This window comes from Oncorhynchus kisutch, linkage group LG7, assembly GCF_002021735.2.
Source record: "Oncorhynchus kisutch isolate 150728-3 linkage group LG7, Okis_V2, whole genome shotgun sequence".
Classification (NCBI taxonomy): Eukaryota; Metazoa; Chordata; class Actinopteri; order Salmoniformes; family Salmonidae; genus Oncorhynchus; species Oncorhynchus kisutch.
Window position 1 is genome coordinate 4,316,934 of NC_034180.2, and position 22,813 is coordinate 4,339,746.

Consider the following 22,813-nt stretch of genomic DNA (forward strand, 5'->3'; position numbering starts at 1 on the left):
GGGAGCCAAGCTTGTAACGTCATACCCAGAAGACTCAAATCAAACCACATTTTATTCATCACATACACATGGTTAGCAGATGTTAATGCGAGTGTAGTGAAAAGCTTGTTTTTCTAGTTCCGACAGTGCAGTAATATCGAACAAGTAATCTAACAATTACACAACAACTATCTTATACACACAAATGTAAAGGGATGGAATAAGAATATGTACATATAAATATATGGATGAGCGATGGCAGAGCGGCATAGGCAAGATGCAATAGACGCTATAAAATACAGTATATGAGATGAGTAATGTAAGATATGTAAACATTATTAAAGTGGTATTATTTAAAGTGACTAGTGATCCATTTATTAAAGTGGCAAAGGATTTCAAGTCTGTATGCAGGCAGCAGCCTCTCTGTGTTAGTGATGGCTGTTTAACAGTCTGATGGCCTTGAGATAGAAGCTGTTTTTTAGTCTCTCGGTCCCAGCTTTGATGCACCTGTACTGACCTCGCCTTCTGGATGACAACGGGGTGAACAGGCAGTGGCTCGGATGGTTGTTACCCTTGATGATCTTTTTGGCCTTCCTGTGACATTGGGTGCTGTAGGTGTCCTGAAAGGCAGGTAGTTTGCCTCCGGTGATGTGTTATGCAGACTGCACCACCCTCTGGAGAGCCTTACGGTTGATGGCGGTGCAGTTGCCGTACTAGGCGGTGATACATCCTGACAGTATGCTCTCAATTGTGCATCTGTAAAGGTTTGTGAAGGTTTTAGGTGATAAGTCCAATTTCTTCAGCCTTCTGAGGTTGAAGAGGCACTGTTGGAACCTTCTTCACCACACTCTCTGTGTGGGTGGACCATTTAAGTTTGTCCGTGATGTGTACGCCGAGGAACTTGAAAGCTTTCCACCTTCTCCACTACTGTCCCGTCGATGTGGATAGTGGGGTGCTCCCTCTGCTGTCTCCTGAAGTCCACGATCATCTCCTTTGTTTTGTTGACGTTGAGTGAGAGGTTGTTTTCCTGACACCACACTCTGAGTCCTCCATATACAGTAGGCTGTCCCGTAGTTGTTGGTAACAAGCCCACTACTGTTGTGTTGTCTACAAACTTGATGATCGAGTTGGAGGTGTGCATGGCCACGCAATCATGGGTGAACAGAGAGTACAGGACGGGGCTGAGCACGCACCCTTGTGGGGCCCCAGTGTTGAGGATCAGCGTAGAGGAGATATTTCCTACCTTCACCACCTGGGGGCGGCCTGTCAGACAGTCCAGGGCCCAATTGCACAGGGGTTGAGACCCAGGGCCTCAAGCTTAATGATGAGCTTGGAGGGTACTATGGTGTTGAATGCTGAGCAGTAGTCAATGAACAGCATTCTTACATAGGTATTCCTCTTGTCCAGATCAGATAGGGCAGTGTGCAGTGTGCAGTGTGATGTGTGCAGTGTGATGGCGATTGCATCGTCTGTGGACCTGTTGGGGCGGTATGCAAACTGAAGTGGGTCTAGGGTGACAGTTAAGGTTTAGGCGATATGATCCTTGACTAGTCTCTCAAAGCACTTTATGATGACAGAAGTGAGTGCTACGGGGCGATAGTCATTTAGTTCAGTTATCTTTGCCTTCTTTGGTACAGGAACAATGGTGGCCATCTTGAAGCAGGTGAGGACAGCAGACTGGGATAGGGAGCGATTGAATATGTCTGTAAATACACCAGCCAGCTGGTCTGCGCATGCTCTGAGGAAGTGGCTAGGGATGCCGTCTGGGCCAGCAGCCTTGCGAGGGTTAACACGTTTAAATGTTTTACTCACGTCGGCCATGGAGAACGAGAGGGGGGGCCCGCAGTTCTTGGTAGCGGGCCGCGTTGGTGGCGCTGTATTATCCTCAAAGCAGGCAAAGAAGCTGTTTAGCTTGTCTGGAAGCAAGACGTCGGTGTCCGTTACTTGGCTGTTTTTCTTTTTGTAGTCGGTAATTGCCTGTAGACCCTGCCACATACGTCTCGTGTCTGAGCCGTTGAATTGCGACTCCACTTTGTTCCTATACCGACATTTTGCTTGTTTGATTGCCTTGCAGAGGGTATAACTACATTGTTTATATTCGGCCATATTACCCAACATCTTTCCATGCATGAATGCGGAGGTTCGTGCTTTCAGTTTTGCGCGAATGCCGCCATCTATCCACAGTTTCTGGTTAGGGTAGGTTTTAATAGTCACATTGGGTACAACATCTCCAATGTACTTCCTTATAAACTCCCTCACCGAGTCAGTGTATAAATGGATATTATTCTCTGAGGCTTCCCGGAACATTTCCCAGTCCGCGTGATCAAAACAATTTTGAAGCGTGGTCAGACCAACATTGAATGGTTCTAGTCATGGGAACATCCTGTTTGAGTTTCTGCCTACAGGACGGTAGGAGCAAGATGGAGTCGTGGACGGATTTGCCGAAGGGAGGGTGGAGGAGGGCCTTGTATGGATCGAGGACGTTAGAGTAGCAGTGGCCAAGTGTATTGCCAGCGCAAGTGCTACAGTCAATGTGTTGGTAGAATTTAGGTAGCCTTATACTCAAATTAGCTTTTTATAAAATTCCCAGCTATTATAAATTCAGCCTCAGGATATATGGTTTCCAGTTTACATAGAGTCCAGTGAAGTAACTCTCTCTCTGTACCTCTCTCTCTCTCTCTCTCTGTACCTCTACCTCTCTCTCTACCTCTCTCTCTAACTACCTCTCTCTCTACCTCTCTCTCTCTAACCCCCTCTCTACCTCTCTACCCCCCTCTCTACCTCTCTATCTAACTCTCCCCCTCTCTCTACCTCTCTACCCCCCTCTCTACATCTCTCTCTACCCCCCTCTCTACATCTCTCTCTACCTCTCTACCTCCCCTCTCTCTACCTCTCTACCTCCCCTCTCTATCTGTACCTCTACCTCTCTCTCTAACCTCTACCTCACTCTAAACCTCTCTCTCTACCCCCCTCTCTCTACCTCTCTACCCCTCTCTCTCTACCTCTCTCTACCCGTCTCTCTCTCTACCTCTCTACCCCTCTCGCTCTCTCAGTAACTCACTGTGCGCCGCCTGGCAAGTGAGTGAATGTTGGTGATCCTTGACTTGCCCTCGACCTATAGGTACACACAACTCTCCCACTTGTCTTGAAAACAAACAGAGAAATTCCTGCTTGACTTCTCTATCCCCCTCTCTCTCTCTCTCTCTCTCTCTCTCTCTCTCTCTCTCTCTAGTCTCCTTCTTTCCTGCCTGACTTCCCCCCCCCCTCTCTCTCTAGTCTCCTTCTTTCCTGCTTGACTTCTCTCTTCCCCTCTCTCTCTCTCTCTCTCTCTAGTCTCCTTATTTCCTGCCTGACTTCCCCCCCCCCTCTCTCTCTCGTCTCCTTCTTTCCTGCCTGATTTCTCTCCCTCTCTCTCTCTCTCTCTTTCTCTCTCTCTCTCGTCTCCTTCTTTCCTGCCTGACTTCTCTCCCCCCCTCTCTCTCGTCTCCTCCTTATGTGAGACAGGACAGAGAGCTGACAGCTTCTAAAAATAGCAGCCTGGGTAGAGGCATGTTCTGGCCTTCTCCATTCATAGAATAAGCCTACACTTTGGCTTTTTCGTGCATATAACAAAACTAAATGATTAAGCATTTCTAAGAACTTAAAATGAGGTCCTGACATTTCTCAGGAGGGCTTTAGTTTAGCGACTGTTTGCTGGTATACCAGTTCACCAAGGCTGCACATTAAACCATTACCTTGGAGTGAAAAGCAAGTGGAATAACAATTCCATAGCTACTGTATAACCAAAATGTATTAATTTATGCTTTTACTCTTTTTATAAGTTGAATTGACCATAATAGCCAAAGAAAATGCGATACTGGTATTATAACAGAATCTCTTTTCAAGTAGTCAGCAGCCAGAACACCTCTTATTGATAGGGGACTGTTTCAGCCTCACTCTAAACACTGTTGACGTGACAACCATGGAAGCCTAGACATGCACTAAGGAGCTTGTTATATATAATTAACGGAGTGAAAGGAGGAAAAAACAAGCTTTTTTAATTATCAGATGATATTCCTTCTCCTACATCTGTCCCCCCCCCCCCTCTCTGTACTCCCCCTTCTCTCTGCCGCCCCTTCTCTCCGTCCCCCCCTCTCTCTCTGTACTCCCCCTTCTCTCTGCCCCCCCCTCTCTCTCTGTACTCCCCCTTCTCTCTGCCCCCCTTCTCTCTGTCCCCCCTCTCTCTCTGTACTCCCCCTTCTCTCTGCCCCCACCCTCTCTCTGCACACCTGCTCTCTCTCTGTACTCACCCTTCTCTCTGTCCCCCCCTCTCTCTGTACTCCCCCTTCTCTCTGCCCCCCCTCTCTCTGCACCCCCTCTCTCTCTCTGCACCCCCCCTCTCTCTGTACTCCCCCTTCTCTCTGCCCCCCTCTCTCTGCACCCCCCCTCTCCCTGTACTCCCCCTTCTCTCTGTCCCCCCCTCTCTCTCTGTACTCCCCCTTCTCTCTGCCCCCCTCTCTCTGCACCCCCCCCCTCTCCCTGTACTCCCCCTTCTCTCTGTCCCCCCTTCTCTCTGCCCCCCCCTCTCTCTGCACCCCCCCCCTCTCTGTACTCCCCCTTCTCTCTGTACTCCCCCTTCTCTCTCTGTACTCCCCCTTCTCTCTGTCCCCCCCTCTCTCTCTGTACTCCCCCTCTCTGCCACCCCTTTTTCTCTGTCCCCCCCTTCTCTCTCATCCCCCCTTCTCTCTCACCCCTCCTCTCTCCCTGCCTCCATCAACCCACCCATCCATCCAAGCCTCTTCCATTCTCTCTGCTGCTCTCAGTCATCTAAAAATACATCTTCGTTTCCTTTACTCCCTCTCGTTAATTGAAGCACAACATACTCCTGATTAGCCAGGAGTGAGGAAGCGGGCGTGCTAAGGCTGACTTAGCGTTGGCAATGAGGACATGACAGGCCCATGAAAGATGCAGGTAGAAGAAACTACATTATTCAGCCTGCAATGCTTCCTACCTCACGGTGCACTTTACGTCACTGGCTGAATAAGGCCACACTGAGGCTGCATCTGAAATAGGGCCTGGTCAAAAGTAGTGCACTATATAGGGAATATGCGCGCCATTTGGGACACATCCTCACTCTAGCTAGTGCTGTGGTAGACTGGAGCCTCACACTTCATTGGGCTACTTCACTGGCTGGCTGACAACAATTCTATAGTTGCATTAGACAGACAGACCAGTTCTGATCTTTTTCCCACTAATTGTTATTTTGACCAATCAGATCAGTTCTAAAAAAGATCTGACGTGAGAACATCTGATTTGATTGGTCAAAAGACCAATTAGTGGAAAAAATATCAGAATTGGGCTGCCTGTCTAAACACAGCCAAAGAAGCTGAATAAGGCCTCACTTCGGCCTAGGATTAATCTAGCACTGCAGTTAGCTGTGAAAGCCTGCAGCGATTGTGTTGCTATGAGAAGGAAGAAAAAAGGCCAAACTTATAATATTGGATAGCGGTGCAGTTAGCTGGAGATGTGGAGTTAGAGACCTGCAGTTATTTTTCCGTTATGTGAAAGAAGATCAAGGTTGAATTCCCGAATTGGAACCGTGTTCTCTGACATCGCTGGTTGTAAGAAATGGTAATAGAGCTCTGCTGATGTCGAGAATGTTGTGAGCCATATAGCATACGCAGCCTGTGAATATTGAAACCATCTTGAATTGAGTTTTAAAAAAAAGGCCTTACTGTTTCGGCTCAAATCCATTTAGGATGAGCAATATGAATTGTTCTAGTTTTCAAATGTAGATGTAAATGTACATTCATAAATGTAAATTCATGAATTGTTCATTCTTTCAATGATGTAGTCAAGCTATATACCACTAAGATTAACACCATCAACCCATTACCTTGTTTGTGCATTCTGTTTTCCAAAGCAGAAGCGTGAAGACGCTTGTCCCACCGTTATTCTTAGCGTTGGTGTTGATGATGCCATACAAAAACATCATTCGATTTCACAATAAAGGTCCCATCTTTCAACTCTAACTGTGTGGAACAGCCGGAGGAAGGCTCTGTGCATATTCACTGAACTTCAACTCATATTAGTAGCTTCATTTGGGATGGAAGATTATTTTTTGTGTTTCTGCACAGTCCGACTGCAATGGACAGTCCGACTGCAAACACTCCCATTGTATCTTACCTGTGTTATAGTGCTTGGTGCAGTATCTCAAATCCGTCTCATCCTTCATTATGAACTGTGGGAGGGTCAACCCATCAGCTACCTGGACTGGTCCATTCTCCTGCCACTCAAAGATCAGGTCGTTCATTGTGTAGCCAACTGGAAAAGAAGAGAGGCGGGACTTGCAATCAGACAATATAGCCTTGACCCGGGTTACTGTACAGTAAAAGCACTGTGTGTGTCAACAGCTGACGTGAAAAAGCCTTTATAAATACATATTCAATTGATGATTTCTACATTTCATATCTCCACCTAGACCAGATTTATGGGAAGATCAAAATATCATAGATACCTTATGTGTTATATGCTGTATCATACATGAAATATCAATGCTATAGATTACACTGAATCAAGGATAAGTTGTTCATTTCAATAGATCAACCAAGAGTCAATGTTGTTAATGTCGCACTGTCTTTAGTGCTAAAGGAATAAGCACGGGCAGACTTCATGGGCCAACCCACTATTTAGTATTACAATCCACTATTTAGTATACCAATCCACTATTTAGTATACCAATCCACTATTTAGTATACCAACCCACTATTTAGTATACTAACCCACTATTTAGTATACCAACCCACTATTTAGTATACCAATCCACTATTTAGTATACCAATCCACTATTTAGTATACCAATCCACTATTTAGTATACCAAGCCACTATTTAGTATACCAATCCACTATTTAGTATACCAATCCACTATTTAGTATACCAATCCACTATTTAGTATACCAACCCACTATTTAGTATACCAATCCACTATTTAGTATACCAACCCACTATTTAGTATACCAATCCACTATTTAGTATACCAACCCACTATTTAGTATACCAATCCACTATTTAGTTTACCAACCCACTATTTAGTATGCCAATACACAACAACCTTGGATTATAATGGTTTATCCATTCAAAAATGGGTAATTCAGGCAAAGATTTCCCAGGATGGAATGTATGACTGAGGCCGTACAGATAATGGAGTGACTGATGTGAAAGGAGGAGGGATGGAATGTATGACTGAGGCCTTACAGATAATGGAGTGATTGACGTGAAAGGAGGAGGGATGGAATGTATGACTGAGGCCTAACAGATAATGGAGTGATTGACGTGAAAGGAGGAGGGATGGAATGTATGACTGAGGCCTTACATATAATGGAGTGATTGACGTGAAAGGAGGAGGGATGGAATGTATGACTGAGGCCTTACAGATAATGGAGTGACTGACGTGAAAGGAGGAGGGATGGAATGTGTGACTGAGGCCTTACAGATAATGGAGTGACTGACGTGAAAGGAGGAGGGATGGAATGTGTGACTGAGGCCTTACAGATAATGGAATGACTGACGTGAAAGGAGGAGGGATGGAATGTGTGACTGAGGCCTTACAGATAATGGAGTGACTGACGTGAAAGGAGGAGGGATGGAATGTGTGACTGATGCCTTACAGATAATGGAGTGACTGACGTGAAAGGAGGAGGGATGGAATGTGTGACTGATGCCTTACAGATAATGGAGTGACTGACGTGAAAGGAGGAGGGATGGAATGTGTGACTGAGGCCTTACAGATAATGGAGTGACTGACGTGAAAGGAGGAGGGATGGAATGTGTGACTGAGGCCTTACAGATAATGGAGTGACTGACGTGAAAGGAGGAGGGATGGAATGTATGACTGAGGCCTTACAGATAATGGAGTGATTGACGTGAAAGGAGGAGGGATGGAATGTATGACTGAGGCCTTACAGATAATGGAGTGATTGACGTGAAAGGAGGAGGGATGGAATGTATGACTGAGGCCTTACAGATAATGGAGTGATTGACGTGAAAGGTGGAGGGATGGAAAGTATTCTCATGTGATCAGATGAACAAAACAGGTCTGATTCTAAAGCCATGTTGACTCTACGATAATATCTCAGGAACGGCATGTAAAACTGGGACCTTGAAATGGGGAAAAAAAGGAATCTATTTGTTTATTCCTCGGAATAAGGTCCCAGTTAACTGAGTACTAGTCATGCTAATGACCTCTTTCCATTTGAAGCATCAACATCTCCTATAGTGTCCATCAGCCAGCTATAGGGAACGGGCATGCTAACAGCTATGCACTATTGTGCAAGATGAAAAATCTATCCAGTCTCCTGTAGGAAAATATACCTCTTTGAACATAAGGACACTGAAAGATACCGACAAGAGTTAAATAATCAAGAGAAATGATATGAAATATCTGCACCTGGATATAGAAGCATCTTGAATATATCTCAACCTTGCATGTAGGCTATTTATCTTTAACCCAAAGTATCCCACGATGCAGTTCACCAGCCCAGGGGACTAGGCAGTGCAGACATTTCGGTTAATATTGGGAGATGAAATTAGACAAAGCAGCCTCCGCAGTATGAGTCAATGTACTGTAGTCACAACATGACTCAGAACTTCCTCTGCTCCTACATTCTTATTGGCTCGCACTAATGGCTGATTTTCGAATGCCAGTTGACGTCTTAGGTGGTGGATGAGGTGAGTTTCCCCCTATTTATTTATTAATTTATTTTATTTTACCTTTATTTAACCAGGTAGGCAAGTTGAGAACAAGTTCTCATTTACAATTGCGACCTGGCCAAGATAAAGCAAAGCAGTTCGACAGATAAAACGACACAGAGTTACACATGGAGTAAAAACAAACATACAGTCAATAATGCAGTATAAACAAGTCTATATACAATGTGAGCAAATGAGGTGAGAAGGGAGGTAAAGGCAAAAAAGGCCAAGATGGCAAAGTAAATACAATATAGCAAGTAAAATACTGGAATGGTAGTTTTGCAATGGAAGAATGTGCAAAGTAGAAATAAAAAAATAATGGGGTGCAAAGGAGCAAAATAAATAAATAAATTAAAATTAAATACAGTTGGGAAAGAGGTAGTTGTTTGGGCTAAATTATAGGTGGGCTATGTACAGGTGCAGTAAGCACTTGGAGCATCTGGAAAAGCACCATGCAAATCCAATAAATGATGACATTATTAGGATAAATACCGGCCATACATACATTCTAAATGATGCCACAGTATCCCAACAGACCGACCATCATAACCATTCATTATAATTGATAAGATTTCATAAATGACATAAAATAACCCATGCCTATCTATTTCCCTCCATTCCAGACACCGGGCATCGACCCATCAACATCATTCCCTTTTAACATTGAACTCACATTTCAAATGGCTAAAGCCAGCCAGAAGGGCCTCGCCAACTGTGGTACATAAAATAATGAAATAACGCGAGGCCGTACAAATAAAGACAAATGATCTCCCCAAGCATTAAACAGTACATCGCCATGGTAACTATCCCCCCGGACCGCAACTGCACTGGAAAGGACAGGGTGCGTAAAAAAGTATAAAACAATTAATGATGGAGCACCATGTAATTATAGCGTCTCTGTGTCCATTTTGTACCTCTTTCCACATGTTAGAGAGGTGTAGAGGGGGGAGGAAAGGGTGAGGGGAGGAGGAGAGGGAGGACGGGGAGGAGATGGGAGAGTTAGAGGAGACCGAGGGGGGGGGGGGGGGGGGGGTAATTTAGCATGGCCATTACTATTAATATAAATGAATCCACCCTCTGCTACCCCTCTGAACATATTTAATTTGTAGGTAATGAAGGGAGACATAGAGGAGGGTTTCCTACTCGCTACCGGACATTGATTCACTTGCCACTCACTGCAGTGTCTCCCACATCTGGCCATGTATGCTAACCTCTGCCTATACCCAAGTCAAGTTATACGCTTTCCTCAACACACTACCTTGCTTATTAAAAATAAGAGTCCATTCAGAGTCAATTCAGAGTTCAGGCCAAGTTATAGCACATCATACAGACTGTTAATACATTATTCATATTATATCACATGTGCTCCCTCTGTATTCCTTCAATATATTCCTCAAGTCATTGACTCCTGCTGATTGGAGTGTTTCTACATGATCTTCTGTGGGTTCACGTGCTTGGCCTATCTGATCCAAGCCGTTCAGAGGCTGGCTGAGCGGAGCAGGCTTTAGTTTCGTGGGTACAGTGTGTCCACTTCTGCTAGCTCTGTGGGAGTAAAGTGTTATCTTGTGACTGGCGTTATCACAGTCATGTTTTGACTCGAGAGAGCGAGAGAGCAAGGGGAGGGGAGTACTACAAACTCTCTGACACAGAGACAAGAGATGTCCCGGCTAAAAGCCTCTGCGGCTGCGACACAGCAGCAATCGGCATGAATTATTTTGCGACACACTCGGGCCCCTGTGCAAATGCAAGTATTTGCCAATTTGCTACGTCTTTTAGTGGACAGAGGACACATCCAGTGCTGTGTCTCCTCAAGTCCACACATCTTTAACAAGGTAACGGAGCACTTCCTTTACTCCAGGTGGATAAAAGCTAATAGGGGAGAGTGCTGTAGGGAGATGGGGAATGCATAGCGATTGATGGTCCACAGGGATTGATTTCTGCTGTGTAGGAACCCCACTCACAAAGCGGCTCATCATGAAGCGGCTCATCTTGATGGATGGAGTGATTTTGGGACTTGAAATTCACTTAAATGGATTCAGGAAATGGACAAGTGCTACGGGTCAAAAATATGGTTAAGATTATGCAGTAATACTACGCGAAAGAAGTATATATGAATTTTAATATCTATATACGCAGCTAGATATTGATGTTTTACTCAAGGACAATCTGAAGATTACCCCGTAAAATGTTCCAATAATTATGCTCCTTATATGCACATATTCAGCTGGCACTTGATATGCTCATACATGTCCTCCCTTATTAGAAGTGACTTTTGCATATCTAAATATATGTTAATAACCCTCCACTAACAGCCTTCATAACCAATAACTACTGGTCTACTGGCCTGAATGAGTCCATTCCACAGGGCCATAGAGACAGTCCAGGCAGGAAGAGAGCCTAGAGTATTAGGTCAGCGGTGTGTGTGTGTTTATGTGTGTGTATGCGTGTGTGTGTGTGTGTATGCGTGTGTGTGTGTATGTATGCGCGTGTGTGTGTGTGTATGCGTGTGTGTGTGTGTGTGTGTGTAAGCGAGAGTCTACATTCGTGCATCTGTGCGGTCACAAGAGGACATACCACCCACACTGGCATGACAAGGCATTATTATCCTACCCAGGTAAACCCATGCCCACGCTCTCTTCACCACAAATCTGATGAGATTATTTTACCAGTGACCTCAATATTTATTGGAACTATAAAAAGCTCCCTACTGCCCGTCAGATGAAAAATTCTATCTGAACATCTTACGTAACAGGCTTTTGTCATTTTATTCCACATATCCACGGCGGATACTGCAGTCACAGGGCTATAATGGGTGGATAATATACTAAATACTGCAGTACTACTACAGTAATGCTATAGTGCTGTACTCACAGCTCTCTAGCTGCATGATACACGTCTGCACGTCCATGGGGAAGTTCTTCAGGTCCATCGGACAGGAGAGGGTTAATGTCAATCTGGAAAACAGATCATAGAAAATAAAAACATGTGAGTAAACATCACAACTAGGTATCGTTTGACTTGAAAGGGGCTATACATTAGGCATTCATACCTACCTTGCACATTCATCACCACTATCACGTGCCTTATGAATGTGTTAAGTATGGGTTCTGAATGTGTTAAGTATGGGTTCTGAATGTGTTAAGTATGGGTTCTGAATGTGTTAAGTATGGGTTCTGAATGTGTTAAGTATGGGTTCTGAATGTGTTAAGTATGGGTTCTGAATGTGTTAAGTATGGGTTCTGAATGTGTTAAGTATGGGTTCTGAATGTGTTAAGTATGGGTTCTGAATGTGTTAAGTATGGGTTCTGAATGTGTTAAGTATGGGTTGATGTGTTAAGTATGGGTATGAATGTGTTAAGTATGGGTTATGAATGTGTTTTGAATTCCTTTATGTAGCTACCATTAGGTGGTAGCGTATTTTCTGCTAAGGCCAGACAAAATTGATTCACTGTTTAACGGATTTCCCCCCCAGAAAAGTGAGGCGAGCAGCAATTAAAAAAAAATAATAATAATCATTAGGAGGATAAGGAATAACAGTACTTTACCACATTGTCCTAGGCCATATGGACATGAAGAATACGCAAAATATTCAATTTCAGACTGATTATCTGATTATTATTATTAATACGCAAATTAACATGAATGATCATTATTCACATAGGATGTATAATAGAATGCAATATTCTATCATATTCAAAAATGATTGAAAAAAAAGGTTATATATGAATGTATTATCAGTGCATTAATCTGCTTAATTGTATAGCCTAACAAATTCAAGAATGATTAACAGTAAATAACTGTAATCAAATCAAAATGTTGATGCATAATAATGAGTTCATTACCTGAGTGCATCTCTATAGCTGAGGCGTTAACAAAATATCCATACAAATATGATTAGGCCTCTCATAGACTAGGCCTTGTGGAAAGAGGATCAATCAAGTTAGGTCTGCCAAATGAATGTAGCAGTGGAAAAAAATACATAAATCCAGCCATACAGTATAAACTTTCATCATCATCAAAATGATAACGTGCACAATTAGAAGCATCAAGCTATACAGATCAAACGTGAATAAATTCGAGCCCAGTAACTTCTCACGGCATCTTCCTTCGACTGTCTCATCTGGCTGCCACCTGCTGATCTCTACGAAGTGTGTGCGTGTCACTGGCGATGCACGTTGCTCGACGTGCTAGCTGTTCTCGACGGCGCATCGTCACTTCAAACTCATTCCGTTGGTTGTGTTATCGGTTGGCCAACTACTACTGGTAGTACCGGTAAAATGTAAGATATGAATCGCAAATCACCATACAGCTGACACACTTCGATTTCATCAATCATTTTGACTTCAATTTGATTGTCCAAAATACTATCAGCTTGCACTGCGTCTTTGCTGATGAATGCCCTGATCTCTGATGCAATAACCATGAATTTAACCGACTGTTTGTTTATAATGAGGGACGTCCCACGTTTAACCTGGACACATAAATAGTAGGAATTTGCGCTGGGTTCAGCCATGACAGCATGCGAGAGAAATGAAACATCTGCACGTCGCCTGCAGGTGCCAGCGTGTGTGTTTCACTGTCCAATCCGAGGCTCGAACATGTCCTGAGCGCGTGATCTGAGGTGGTTTGGTCTCTTGGGAAAGCATCTAGGGAGTGCGGACCGCGAGTGCATTATAAACAGAGAGCAGCATATATTGGCCAGAAAATAACACATCTGATTAGTAGTATTTAAAAAAAAATTGGGGTGTGGAGAAAAGTGAGGCGGGGCATCCATTAAACAGTAATTCAATTTTGTCTTACACTCTTAGGAAAAAAAGGGGATATCTAAAAGGGTTCTTCGGCTGTCCCCATAGAAGAACCCCTTTTGGTTCCAGGTAGAACCATTCTGGTTCCAAGTAGAACCCTTTCGAGTTACATGTAGAACCCTTTACACAGAGGGTTCAACATGGAACCCATAATAGTTCTACCTGGAACCAAAAAGGCTTTCCTATGGGGTCAGCAGAAGAACTGCTTTGGAGCCCAAAGAGTGTACATTCACATGTGTCATGCCTGGACAAATCCTGTCAAGTGTCAAGTAAACTTGGCTCAGTGTTGAACCAGTAGTGTTGTAAATTGCTGGTGAGGAGAGAGAGAAAGAGAAAGAGAGAGAGAGGAAAAAGAAAGTGTGAAAGAAGAGAGAGGAGAGAAAGAGAGAAGCTGAGAGATGAGAAGGATGGAGAGAGAGAGAGACATCCAGTTGGAGGAGAGGGAATGAAAGAATGAGAAAAAGGATAGAGACAAAACGAAGAAGGCTGACGGTTTTAATTACGTCCTCCACCCCGGAGGCGCCAGGCTGCGGACCGACTCCATGGCCGATGGGATCCCTCCGCTCCGTCGTGTCATATCCTCTCAGCCTTCCATCACAGCTTTTCTACAGCCCCGCCACTACACAACTCCATAACTCAACCCGACTGATGCCGTCGACTCAAGGCTTTCAACAATTCACCGCTCCACCTTGAGATTTACCCAACATTGTGACACCCCCCGTTCTGGCTTTATGTTTAATGACAGAAGATGAGAAGTGTCCCAGCTTGACTGACGGTGTGGCAGAGCATTTCTGTCAGTACACTCTTTGAAAAAAGGGTTCCAAAAGAGTTCTTCAGCTGTCCTCATAGGAGAACCCCTTTTAATTCCAGGTTCCAGGTAGCACTCTTTTGGGTTCCAAGTAGAACCCTACGGGGAACGGGTTCTACATAGAACCCAATAGGGTTCTACCCAATAGGGTTCTACCTGGAACCAACAGGGTTTTACCTGGAACCCCAAAAAATAGTTCAAAGGGTTCTCCTATGCGACAGCCGACGAACCCTTTTAGATTCTAGATAGCACCTTTTTTTCTAAAGAGTCGAGTTTGGATAAGACTCGGTGTGAGTTATTGACCATTCGACAGGCCTATAGTCTGATTATGTGATTGATGTATCATTGTAAGATGGTCATTTGATGATGCTTAGACCCACACCTCTTGAGGTTTTTTCACACTACTGAGCCGAACTGAGCTGAGCCAAACCAAGCTGTACTGAGCTAGCCTGGTAATGAATCCACCATAGTTGATGGAATTATCTGAGCCCAGTTTGGTTAAGTTAGGTATTATAATGTGAAAAGGGTGTTAGTGGGATCCATACACACTCACCGTATAGAATAGAGGACGTTGCCATTCTTGAATATTCTTAACAGCTTGTTGTCTGTGGTGACTTCGTGGAAATGGGCCCCTTTCTCGTTGGCGAAGAACAAGTCAGGTTTCCAGATAGAGTCCAACATAGAGGGGTCCAGGTCCAGAGAACCGTCAGGGTACTCTGTGTACGCTAACCTGGGGTCGTTCCACTTTTGACGGAGGAAGATGTTCACTCTGTAGTCCTAGTGGATGGAGGGAGGGAGAGGGGAGAGGGAGGGAGGGAGGGAGGGAGGGAGGGAGGGAGGGAGGGAGGGAGGGAGGGAGGGAGGGAGGGAGGGAGGGAGGGAGGGAGGAGAGGGGAGAGGGGAGAGGGGAGAGGGAGCGAGAGGAGTAGGGAATTAGTGACAGGTTGTGATTTGCAGTTGACTGCAGGGTCTTAACATGGTACACTGAGCTACAGTACTGTGTCCTGCCCCTCTGCATTCATCACATTCGCCCAGAGGTCTGAGTTTAGGGTCCTCGTAGTCCCAGCTGATGCTCATGGAGCAGACACCACTGAACCAGGCAGAGGGGCACCTACAGGGGCGCGAAGTCCACATATGGTGGTGACACTTTGGGGACGCGAAGTCAGTACTGTATCCTCCCCTCTAAGGTCCTGGTGGTCCCTGCTGATGTTCAGAGTGCTGACATCAATGAACCAAGGCAGAGAGGACCATGAAGTCCCCATATGGTGGGGACCAGGGGCGCGGATGCGTCGGATGCCTCTGGTGCTCCCGGGATCAACTCCCCTATTCTTTCAGTTCCTTTCCCTGTTCTCTGTGCTGTCTCACTGTCACTTATCCACACGCCACCGTGGCTTTCTAATGAATCTGATGCTTTATAGGGATTTGCTTATTAATAATGTCCCTTACATCTCTACGTCCGATCCCCATAGTCCATGTCGCAGTGTACGGCCCATGCCCTGTCCAGTTGAATTCATCTATAGTACTGCACAGATTTTTTTATGTTCCATAGGGGGAAAAGCCCTGTCAAAATTGACATGCCCTAAAGGCACTTCAGGTATAATTTTTTTAAATGAATGCTCCAACAATAAACATCTGTTTCAGCCTTTGTTAACTTCCAACTAGGTGATATATATATATATTTTTTTTTTTAAATCATACTTCATTTTAGTACCTTCTCTGCTATGCAATCTGGTTTCAGAGCTGGTCATGGGTGCACCTCAGCCACGCTCAAGGTCCTAAACGATATCTTAACCGCCATCGATAAGAAACATTACTGTGCAGCCGTATTCATTGATCTGGCCAAGGCTTTCGACTCTGTCAATCACCATATCCTCATCGGCAGACTCGACAGCCTTGGTTTCTCAAATGATTGCCTCGCCTGGTTCACCAACTACTTCTCTGATAGAGTTCAGTGTGTCAAATCGGAGGGTCTGCTGTCCGGACCTCTGGCAGTCTCTATGGGGGTGCCACAGGGTTCAATTCTTGGACCGACTCTCTTCTCTGTATACATCAATGAGGTCGCTCTTGCTGCTGGTGAGTCCCTGATCCACCTCTACGCAGACGACACCATTCTGTATACTTCCGGCCCTTCTCTGGACACTGTGTTAACAACCCTCCAGGCAAGCTTCAATGCCATACAACTCTCCTTCCGTGGCCTCCAATTGCTCTTAAATACAAGTAAAACTAAATGCATGCTCTTCAACCGATCGCTACCTGCACCTACCCGCCTGTCCAACATCACTACTCTGGACGGCTCTGACTTAGAATACGTGGACAACTACAAATACTTAGGTGTCTGGTTAGATTGTAAACTCTCCTTCCAGACCCATATCAAACATCTCCAATCCAAAGTTAAATCTAGAATTGGCTTCCTATTTCGCAACAAAGCATCCTTCACTCATGCTGCCAAACATACCCTTGTAAAACTGACCATCCTACCAATCCTCGACTTTGGCGATGTCATTTACAAAATAGCCTCCAATACCCTACTCAACAAATTGGATGCAGTCTATCACAGTGCAATCCGTTTTATCACCAAAGCCCCATATACTACCCACCATTGCGACCTGTACGCTCTCGTTGGCTGGCCCTCGCTTCATACTCGTCGCCAAACCCACTGGCTCCATGTCATCTACAAGACCCTGCTAGGTAAAGTCCCCCCTTATCTCAGCTCGCTGGTCACCATAGCATCTCCCACCTGTAGCACACGCTCCAGCAGGTATATCTCTCTAGTCACCCCCAAAACCAATTCTTTCTTTGGCCGCCTCTCCTTCCAGTTCTCTGCTGCCAATGACTGGAACGAACTACAAAAATCTCTGAAACTGGAAACACTTATCTCCCTCACTAGCTTTAAGCACCAACTGTCAGAGCAGCTCACAGATTACTGCACCTGTACATAGCCCACCTATAATTTAGCCCAAACAACTACCTCTTTCCCAACTGTATTTAATTTTAATTTATTTATTTATTTAGCTCCTTTGCACCCCATTATTTTTTTATTTCTACTTTGCACATTCTTCCATTGCAAAACTACCATTCCAGTATTTTACTTGCTATATTGTATTTACTTTGCCATCTTGGCCTTTTTTGCCTTTACCTCCCTTCTCACCTCATTTGCTCACATTGTATATAGACTTGTTTATACTGCATTGTTGACTGTATGTTTGTTTTTACTCCATGTGTAACTCTGTGTCGTTTTATCTGTCGAACTGCTTTGCTTTATCTTGGCCAGGTCGCAATTGTAAATGAGAACTTGTTCTCAACTTGCCTACCTGGTTAAATAAAGGTAAATAAATAAATAAATAAATAATTTTAGGGGATACATCAGTCTAAATGGCCTTTTTCCTTACCAGTGTTGCTGAGCAAATACCAAGCTGTAATTACGTATCTTGTCTACCTCAGCCGGGTGAAAACGCAAGACATTCTTTATTTGCTTTTATTCGATTTTACATGAACATTTAGAGTAGATGTTACATAAAGTGCAGTGGAGAGAAAAGGACTGGCATATCCCATCTGAAGGCATCTGCTGTTCGGAGACAACGTCGGTACAGCAGCTCTCCTGCTATCAAACATATGGTGCACTATTACCATTAGCACTCATCACTTTAACGGGAATGACAATATCTATTCACTTGAGCTCGTTCAGAGCTGAAAAGGCAGACAGACCACTGAGAAGAACAGCTGGGAGAATTGGGATAGGTTTGATTAGGCATGACGGTGTTTGTTTTGTTCATGGTCCAGGGGCCTGTGTAGTTGTTCGTTTTCATAATGGTTAGCGTTAGGACTCGGCTAGGGAGAGCTGATCCAAATCAGTTGCTAACGGTAGTTCCACAATGTGTATTCGTTCAGCAGCTGATCATGAATAATGACACTGAGCCTGCTCTCTCCCACTCTCTGACCCAGACTGAACAGGGAACCACACCTCACAATTGGGAGTTCACTTTTCATTGAACTGACACTGGTGCTCGCGAAAAGCTGTGAGATTTTGTTGCTTACTCAAACATCTTTTTTTCTCTAATCTGCCTCCAACCCATCTGGGAAATATCTAGCACGGGTGATCATCCTACATTTTTTCTGCAATACTCAGTCCATCACTAGTCCTTCTTATAGAAACACACTAACATGCTGTAGTCTATACAGGCACCTTGAGGTACTATGGTAAACATACTGTAGTCTATATGGGCACCTTGAGGTCCTATGGTACACATACTGTAGTCTATATGGGCACCTTGAGGTCCTATGGTACACATACTGTAGTCTATATGGGCACCTTGAGGTCCTATGGTACACATACTGTAGTCTATATGGGCACCTTGAGGTCCTATGGTAAATATACTGTAGTCTATATGGGCACCTTGAGGTCCTATGGTAAACATAATGTAGTCTATACAGAAAGTAAAACAATTATTTACCTTTATTTAACCAGGTAGGCAAGTTGAGAACAAGTTCTCATTTACAATTGCGACCTGGCCAAGATAAAGCAAAGCAGTTCGACAGATACAACGACACAGAGTTACACATGGAGTAAAACAGACATACAGTCAATAATACAGTATAAACAAGTCTATATACAATGATGTATGTTGTAAGCTAGGGCACATGTTGCTAGAAATGAATGATTCCAGAACTCAATTGATGATGCAAACCTCAACTTATGTAGCATGATATCATATATACTGAGTGTACAAAATATTAGGAATGGCTTCCTATAATTGAGTTTCACCCCCTTTTGCCCTCAGAACAGCCTCAATACATCGGGGCATTGACTCTACAAGGTATCGAAAGCGTTCCACAGGGATGCTGGCCCATGTTGACTCCAATGCTTCCCACAGTTGTGTCGAGTTGGCTGGATGTCTTTTGGGTGGTGGCTCATTCCTCGCACACATGTAAACTGTTGAGCGTGAAAAACCCAGTAGCGTTGCAGTTCTCGACACACTCAAACCGGTGCGCCTGTCACCTACTACCATACCCCGTTCAAAGGCACTTAAATCTTTTGTCTTGCCCATTCACCCTCTGAACGGCACACATACACAATCCATGTCTCAAGGCAAAAGAAAATCCTTCTTTCTCCTCCCCTTCATCTACACTGATTGGTGGATTTAACAAGTGACATCAATAAGGGATCATAGATTTCACCTGGATTCACCTGGTCAGTCTACGTGATGGAAACAGTAGGTGTTCTTGATGTTTGTACACTCATTGAGTGTTGTGTCCACGTGGTTGCTGCATGGTGAATGTTCTTAATTACCTCTAAAAGGTTGGAGGGGGCTCTACTTTGTCCTTGACTACTATAGTCCATAGAAATACATTGAGTAACACATTCAGAAACGGCAAAACAGAAAGTAAAAAAAGACATAATAAGGAATAAGGTTTCAGAGTGTCTGGCCTACAGTATATCTAGAAGATAAGACAGCTCAGGAAATATTGATGTTTTTTGGGGAGAGGCTCAGTGAGGCAGAGTAAACTTAGATTTTATTCCATAATTGACCAACAGGAATGCTTACAAATAACAAAGGCCATTTTAAACTGAGCCTTTCAGCCCCAACATGTCTGCTGCTGTCTCCAGTCCTACCCCCCCCACCCCCTACCCCCCCCCCCCCCCCCCCAAATGGGAGCAGAAGCAGCAGCCTAATCAACTGTTGGGGCTGACTGTCCAGCCAATCACACACTTGATTGACTCATTACCCTCAGCTGGGCTCCATTAGCCTCCCAACAGGAAAGGCGCCGGAGAGGCGCGGCAAGAGGGCTCGTCTCCTCCAGAGCCACATGGACACATATTTAACCCCTTTTTTGTTCTTGTCACAAAACAGACTTCCATGAATTTTTCAAAACCGGTACCAGCTTACCTGCAGACGAGTCCCAAATATCATCTTTCCATAAAGCGTTCATATTGGTTTGTAGCCCAAACGGTTCGGATGCTACAGATGTTTTCGTGAGCAGACTGAGATTCGAGATGCCTCATGGTCTGACCAACACCGCTGTCACTCGGGCACCTTCCAGATGCGGAAGGCCGACATAAGTGGATGCGGAGGATTGAGACGCAGTCCACGCTAAAAACGGATTTCTCTAGCTTGAACTGACGGCTTTTGATGGGGATTTTTTTTAAATTATGTTACCTAGATTGATGCAGTGGTCCAACATGAACACAGCCACCATCTTTAATGGGGTCACTATAGCTTGGTACTATAGGATTGACCACTGAGGTTTATTCTCAGATCTGATCTGTCAAACCAACCCTTGTTGGTTGAGATGAGAGGGGAGAGGATGGACACACACACACACACGCACACGCACAAACACGCACACGCACACACACACACACACACACATACACACACACACACACGCACACACACACACACACACACACACACACACACACACACACACACACACACACACACACACACACACACACACACACACACACACACACACACACACACACACACACACACACACACACACACACACACACACACACACACACGCCATAGTAAACAAGAAGTGGCAGTGTGTAGCCTCCCCCTTTGTACTCTATGACACAATGTTTCCATCCATCACTGACAGCAGTTCAATCCCCATGTCAAAGCAGCACTGCGCTATCAGAAGTCATGTCACAGTCAAAAAGGCTTGTCGTCTGGTCTGCTGCTTGCTGCGAAGGAATCAGAGCCACACAGGGTCAGAGTCCTTTTCAAATCGAATCTAATCAAATCAGACCCAGAAAGGAATACATCAAATCTTTGTATGTCTCCCTTGTAAGTCTCTAACAGAATTCTCCGATCCACTCTCTCCCTGTAGCTCAAACAGACTTAACCCACCCACTCTCGGTCTGTCTCTGAATGAAACCTTTTCCCTGTGATGGGCCATGAGCAACGCCTTGCGGGTCAGGCCTTAGTGCTCTTCAGTAATGTGCCTCTGTATATTTCTCTCTCTCTCCCTCCCCCCCTGGAATGTTACATAATCTCCCTGTGTGTGTGGAGGAGGACAGATGGTGATGGTGGGAGTAGGGCTGCTGTTGCCCCTGAGGCTCTCTAAACCAGCGGTGACATACGGAGGAGAATGATCCTCCTCTCCTGTCTTTTGCTCTCTCTATTTTTTCCCCTTTCTCTCCAGCATGGCCCCTCTGTCCTTCACTGCACATCCCCTCTTCCCCCCTCCAGCCACACTGGACTGTGAAATCCCTCCATTTTCTCACTCTTTCCATCTCTTGCAGTTCCACGCCATCCCTCTTCAAATATACAGGAGGCCTCCACATCATCCTCTTTCACCATCAGACTTATCACATCACTCCATCAATCCCAAATGATGCCTAATGCTAAGAAATGGAAGGATTTGTGTTCACTTCTGTTTTCTCACTTAGCTTCAGATGACTTCATCATCATTTGGCACCTTTGTACATCCCACGAAGGGGTACTCATACAAACCCCACATTATAAAAACTAAATCACTCATATGCATGTCACTTCTCATTATAGACTAGCAAAACAGAGTCAAAGCCAGTGAGCCAATTCTAATCCTTTATGGGTCGTAGTAAAAACATTTTCATCGATATCGACTCATAAAAAACTACCCAAAGTTCAATAACCACTTCAAGCCAATTTGTCTTTTAAATCATCTTTACGTCCAGCTTCACTGACCACATTCCATTTGGGTGTATTGATTATTTCATCTAGAGCGAAAGATAGAGAGAGATCTCTACTTCTACAACCACCACTGGGTCTGTGGTTCCTAAGGTAGTTCTGTAATTGCTGAATGATTTGTGAGGTGCCTGCTGGTTGGGTATCTATAGAGCAGGAAGTCTCGCAGTGGTGTGTGTGTGTCCTGCTTGTCTCATCACTGGTAATGACTTGTAAGCCTGTGTGCCAGCTCCCTAAGCCAATGACTTATTCAGACCGGGACGGGGAGGCAGGCGACAGGGCTGTGTGTGTGTGTGTGTGTGTGTGTGTGTGTGTGTGTGTGTGTGTGTGTGTGTGTGTGTGTGTGTGTGTGTGTGTGTGTGTGAGTGGGTGAGTGAGTGACAAGTGGACGCGTCACTGCAAAGTTAACACTGGCGGACTGACGCAGATGTCCCCTCTTCACATCCGCTGTGTGTGGTGTGTGTGTTTGCGCGCGTGCGTGTGATGTGTAGGTGAGAGTGTGTGCATGCGTGCCTATGCCATTGTGTCTGTGCCTTTCAGTAGTCATTCAAAGCCTTGCTCCAGGGGATCCGTTGTCTAGTCCTTTAACTCCATTCCCCATCCAAACCTATCAACTTCATCTCTGATCCACGTCACAGACACAGGTTAAAATAAAACCTTCCTCTTTAAGGAACAACCTTTCCATCAGACACGTTCATGATCTCATTCAAATAGTAAACACCCTCTTATAAAATGATATCTTATTCAGGGGGATGTTTATTGTTTCAGTAAAGTACCCTCACTAATAGCTTAATGGTGCTTGTTTAATTCATCC

General features: G+C 44.7%; 1 protein-coding gene across 1 annotated transcript in view; it reads right to left on the reverse strand.

The window, feature by feature from the left end:
• The window catches only part of LOC109894746 (glycine receptor subunit alpha-3), a 111,641-nt gene that overhangs the window by 35,641 nt on the left and 53,187 nt on the right, over window positions 1-22,813 (reverse strand). The window contains exons 4-6 of the mRNA XM_031828405.1: window positions 14,874-15,097; window positions 11,579-11,661; window positions 6,145-6,282 (exon numbers count right to left, since the gene is read on the reverse strand). Of these exons, the coding sequence (XP_031684265.1) occupies window positions 6,145-6,282; window positions 11,579-11,661; window positions 14,874-15,097 (445 nt within the window). The remainder of the gene's footprint in view (window positions 1-6,144; window positions 6,283-11,578; window positions 11,662-14,873; window positions 15,098-22,813) is intronic.